At 49.6% G+C, this 2,500-nt stretch overlaps 1 protein-coding gene across 1 annotated transcript in view; it reads right to left on the bottom strand.

The window, feature by feature from the left end:
* LOC138861618 (uncharacterized) overlaps positions 1-1,192 on the bottom strand; it is a 12,362-nt gene extending 11,170 nt beyond the window's left edge. The window contains exons 1-2 of the mRNA XM_070121416.1: positions 1,112-1,192; positions 420-1,055 (exon numbers count right to left, since the gene is read on the bottom strand). Of these exons, the coding sequence (XP_069977517.1) occupies positions 420-1,055; positions 1,112-1,192 (717 nt within the window). The remainder of the gene's footprint in view (positions 1-419; positions 1,056-1,111) is intronic.
* Between the last annotated feature and the right edge of the window lie 1,308 nt (positions 1,193-2,500).

The raw sequence follows: 2,500 nt of genomic DNA, 5'->3' as shown, positions 1-2,500 counted from the left end.
GAGGGAGAGGCAGAGGAGTAGTAATAGTAATAGTAGTAGTAGTAATAATAGGAGGAGGAGGAGGAGAAGGAGGAGGAGGAGAAGGAGGAGGAGGAGAAGGAGGAGGAGGAGGAGGAGGAGGAGGAGGAGGGAGGTGAAGCAGGAGGAGGAGGAGGAGGAGGGAGGAGGAGAAGGAGGAGGAGGAGGAGAAGAAGAAGAAGGAGGAGGAGGAGAAGGAGGAGGAGAAGCTGAGGAGAAGGAGTGAGAAGGAGGAAGAGGAGGGAGAAGGAGAGAGAGAGTAGAAGAGGAAAAAGAAGAGTAGTAGGAGGGGGAAGAGTAGAAATAGGAATAAGACGTGAACAGAAAAAGAAGAAAAAAGAAGGGAAACAAGAAGAAGAAATAGAAAATAAAGAAGGAGCGGGAGGAGAAGCAGGAGGAACTGGAGCAGCAGGGGAAGTAGGAGCAGCAGGAACAGGAGGAGCAGCAGCGGGAAAAGCAGGAAAAGAAGCAGGAGGACCATGAGAAAGAGTAGGAGGAGCAGCAGGAAAAGCAGTAGCAGGAACAGGAGGAGGAGAAGTAGGAACAGGAGCAGGAGGAGTAGGAGGACGAGAAGCAGGAGCTGGAGCAGCAGGAGGAAAAGCAGGAGCTGGAGCAGCAGGAGGGAAAGCAGGAGCTGGAGCAGGAGCAAAGGTAGTAGGAGGAGAAGCAGGAGCAAGATGAAGAGCAGGAGGAGAAGCAGGAAGAGAAGCATTAGGACCATGAGCAGGAACAGCAGCAAGAGCAGCAGGAAGAGCAGGAGAAGCAGGAGTAGAAGCAGCAGCAGGAGGACCATGAACAGGAGCAAGAGCAGCAGGAGGACCATGAACAGGAGCAGCAGCAAGAGCAGGAGCAAGAGCAGCAGCATGAGGACCATGAACAGGAGCAAGAGCAGTAGGACCATGAACAGGACCATGAACAGAAGCAAGAGCAGCGGGAGCAGGAACAGCAGAAGCGGCAGGAAGACCATGAACAGAAGCAAGAGCAGCAGGAACAGCAGGAGGAGCAGCAGGAGCATCATCATCATCATCAGCAGGAACCTCGTGGGCGGGGCGGAGTGGTGGTCAAAACAAGGTCATAATCCAGCAATGAATACACAATGGCGGAGCGACTGGTCTGAGGTCTTGGGGCTCCGCTGTGACCTTTCGACCTCCTCCTCCTCTTCCTCCTCCTTCATCGTGGTCTCCTTTCTCTCTCTCTCTCCTTTCTCCTTCTTTATTTTCTTTTCTAGTGTTCGTGTCCTTCGTTCTCTTTCTTGTCTTTTCATTTTATTTATTTATTCATCTATTTATTTTTTTTAAGAATTAGTCTGTTTTGGATTCTTTTTTTCGTCTTTATTTTCTCTCTTTTCTTCTCCTTCTTCTTTCTCTTGCTGCACCTTCTCTTTCCCTTTGATTTCTTTGTGATTTTCTCTTCTCCTATTCCACCTTCTGCTCTCTCCTTCTCCTCTGTTTCTTCCATCCTTCTTTTATTCTCCTCCTCCTCCTATTCTTCTTCTTCGTCTTCGCCTTCCGTCTCCCCTCCTCCTCTTCCTCCATTTTTTCCTCCTCCTTTCCCTTCTCTTCCACCTCCTCCTCCCCTTTTTTTTTCGTCTTCCTTCCCTCCTCCCTCTACTACTTCTTCCCCTTTTTATTCATCTTCCTCCTCCCCTTCTTCAGTCTTCCTCTTCCCTCCTCCCCCTCCTCCTCTTCCTCCCCTTTTTCTTCGTCTTCCTATTCCTCCTCTTCCACTTCTTCTTCCTCCTCCTCCTCCTCCTCCCTTCTTTCTTCGTCTTCCTCCTCCCCTTCTTCGTCTCCTTTTCTCTATCCTTTTCCTCCTCCCTTTCTTCGGCTCGTTTCTCTATCATTTTCGTCCTCTTCTACCTCTTCCTCCTCTTTCTCTTCCTCCTCCCCTTGTTCCTCTTCCTCCTCCCCTTCTTCGTCTCCTTTCTCTATCCTTTTCCTTCTCCCTTTCGTAAGTCTCCCGTCTCTATATCCTTTTCCTCCTCTTCCTCCTCTTCCTCCCCTCTCTTCCTCCTCCCCTTCTTCGTCTTCCTCCTCTTCCTCCTCCCCTTCTTCGTCTCCCTTCTCTATCCCTTTTCCTCCTTCTTTCTTTCTCCCCTTTTTCTTCGTCTTCCTCCTCCTCTTCTTCCTCCCCTTTCTTCTTCGTCTTCTTCCTCTTCCTCCTCCCCTTCTTCGTCTTCCTCCTCTTCTTCCTCCCCTTCTTCGTCTTCCTCCTCCTCTTCCTCCTTCTCTGTCCCCTTCTTCGTCTCCCTTCTCTATCCTTCTCGTCCTTCCCTTTCTCCCTTCCACGTACGACCTCGCAGTTCGTTAAGATCGATGTCAATTAAGTCATCAACTTGAGCGATTCTCTTTGAAACGCCAAAATATGTGACGTTGGACTTATTCGTTCATCTCTGCTCTCTTTTTTTTTCATCACTTTTCATCTCTTTCCTTTCAAGTTCGGTGCGTCGGATTGCTTCCTTCCTTCTGGATGTGTCTGTGTG

This window comes from Penaeus vannamei, chromosome 4 (genome assembly GCF_042767895.1).
Source record: "Penaeus vannamei isolate JL-2024 chromosome 4, ASM4276789v1, whole genome shotgun sequence".
Lineage (NCBI taxonomy): Eukaryota > Metazoa > Arthropoda > Malacostraca > Decapoda > Penaeidae > Penaeus > Penaeus vannamei.
Note: the sequence above shows the minus strand (reverse complement) of the source record. Positions and strands in the feature narration are given on the sequence as shown.